A 2,500-nucleotide genomic window follows, 5' to 3' on the forward strand; every position below is an offset into this window, starting at 1 on the left:
CATATAGAACCCTTAACCGTGTGCACACTGATTTGTTGGCTGAAGTACAACACACACTCTTCATTACAAATTCAAACGACTGTTACTTGGATCACTTGAAAATAAAGTCAAGATGACTTCAAAACATCTTGTAAAACTAATCTCTGTCACCAAACCGAACAAAGAACCAATAACTTGATAAGAAAATCCAACAAAGTAAACCAACCCATCTCACCAAAAAGCACTTATTACAGAAAAACCTTCAAATCATAGTCCATCCTGGAATGGGCAGGGCAGGGGGAGGGAGGGTCAGTGTGAAAATCTATTTCTCGGTAACCCCCCACCCCCAATAAAAAGAAGGTATTTATCAGACATCTTTCTCTCGTCATTTTCAAGTGCGAGTCGTTTATTTTGTTGCTATCCAATCCCTCTTGTTTAGGAGAAAAGAATGGTTACAATATTCCGGCAGTAACACGGTGCCCTGAAGCATTGGAGTGGCTCTCGAAAGATCCTCAGGAAATCGTCGCAGTGAAAGAGAGAGGAGAGATCCCCGACAAAGTACAACGTTTACTGGGCGACGGATATCTCTGCATGTACCAGAACTTGGATATGACTATGTACAAGTAGCTTTGCTAACCCTCCTGCTTCAGATTTCACATTACCTAGGGACATCACCAAGGTCTTGTAGTTTCCGTGTTTGAACACCAGGACTTGGATTGCGTGCGACATTCACGATTTACATTAATACTTAACTAATCTGATAGGTCTTGATCAACATTTGAAGTTTAAGTGCCCAAAATATAAAGTTATGATCGAATTGGTCAATACTGAGCTCAATCTTGAAATTAGGACCGAAAGAAGAGAAGTTTGAATCCTAGGACCCAGGAAGATACAAGGAACTATCAGTCTTTCTGCTCGTTATAACCGCTGAATACATTAGTTTGATTTCATGCTCGCTTCATCAATAGACAAGGGTGAACAGTGCTGAATGTAAGTGGCAGTAAAAATTTTACATTTTAGATGAATCAAGACTTCCTAAAGCAAATATACTGCTCATTCGCGTCACCAGAGCCTCGGATTGTATGTCTGCACATGACTTGAGGCTCTGGCAGACTCTTTGTAGGAGAACATGCGCTGTAAGGTTTTTATAGCCAAAAATTGGCTATTTGAACCTTACAGCACCTGCTCATTCCTCATGCTGACATGAATGCACCCATCAGAGACACTTTTCATTGTTCTTCACGAAAACCAATGAGAAAACAAGTTGTTTCAGGGTGCCCCAGGGTTCCCCAGAGCTCTGGGGTCGAGATTGATGTACTGCTCTGTTGCGGTTGTAGTTACAGTCGAACCTTGAAACTGAGTTGGGGACTTGGCTACGGTAACAATGAAAAGAAGACAATGTTACCATCTGACTGAGCTTCCTGAACGGAACTGTTTCATTTTCTTGCGTGTGCCTCGCTGTTCAAGTGTTGAAGAGTTTTTATTGTGCACGTGCAGGTTCGTCTCCAGGGCCTGCACTGCTTTGAAATGGTGGCGCAGACTAAAATACTCTCAGGCCCTGGGAACGAAAGAGGGTTCCTTAAGGAAAATTAAGTTGTGTCAATTGCTTCCCCTGGTGTAAATGGGCTTGCACTTCACTAGCGTTTGTGTGCTTTGTGTAAACGTGCAGTGGTCACATTTAAAACATTCTACTGTGAAAACAGTTGTGCAAAATTTGTCACGTTTCTGCTAGCAAAGTTGAATGAAGACCACTTTCCAAAAGTCACTTCTGGCGTTTGTGTAATTCAAAAGGACTTTTTCTGACAATGCTGACAATCAGAACCTTTTTAGTGAGAGGCCGTGGCCACGATAAGTAGCATTGGGGAACATTGTCTCACATGGAAGGGGCTAGCACCACACCTGTAAAATGCCTTCCTCAAATAACCGTTTCTTGTCATTGAGAAGACGTGGTTTTGGAAGTCCCTGAAATGATGGGGGTGGATGATAGCTGCATATCTCAGAAAAATGCCCCACCTGGATTTCTCGTTGATATTGTCTGTACACAATCTACAAAATACAATGAATTGAAAAAAATCACAATGTCTGAAGTTATATTTTTAATTTTTTCGTTCCTCGTGTCCTGCATTCCAGAAGTGGTTACAACGGGTAGCGCTTGCGAAAACGCTCGTTTAGGATTACCTCTACTGTTTATGACATCCCTAGCATCCAATTATCTAAAAAACCCACTCCTATATTTCTGTGCACAGAAACCTTCACTCTAGCATATTATTATGATTTTCAACGTATGAGCAAACGATGCTACATCTCGTTATGATGACCCATCTATCGAAATTAAGGCATTTTTGCGTTGTCTTTTTCTCCGAAACAGAGTCGGTGACCCCCCAATTTTTTTCCATTTTGTAATAAGCAATTTATGACCTAAATTCAGGCGAAAAACAAAGCAAATTTCATTGTGGGGAGATTTTCGCACGAATGTCCTTAAACTTCATCGGAAACAGTTAAGTTGAAGTAATTTCATTCG

The 2,500-nt window shown here is 41.2% G+C and overlaps 1 protein-coding gene across 1 annotated transcript in view; it reads left to right on the forward strand.

Moving 5' to 3' along the window:
• LOC138042046 (ubiquitin carboxyl-terminal hydrolase CYLD-like) overlaps positions 1 to 1,997 on the forward strand; it is a 117,799-nt gene extending 115,802 nt beyond the window's left edge. Inside the window, exon 12 of the mRNA XM_068887781.1 lies at positions 422 to 1,997. Coding sequence (XP_068743882.1) covers positions 422 to 606 — 185 coding nt within the window. The 3' untranslated portion in view covers positions 607 to 1,997. The remainder of the gene's footprint in view (positions 1 to 421) is intronic.
• Positions 1,998 to 2,500: the final 503 nt, after the last annotated feature.

The sequence above is a fragment of the Montipora capricornis genome, chromosome 3 (assembly GCF_036669925.1).
Source record: "Montipora capricornis isolate CH-2021 chromosome 3, ASM3666992v2, whole genome shotgun sequence".
NCBI lineage: Eukaryota > Metazoa > Cnidaria > Anthozoa > Scleractinia > Acroporidae > Montipora > Montipora capricornis.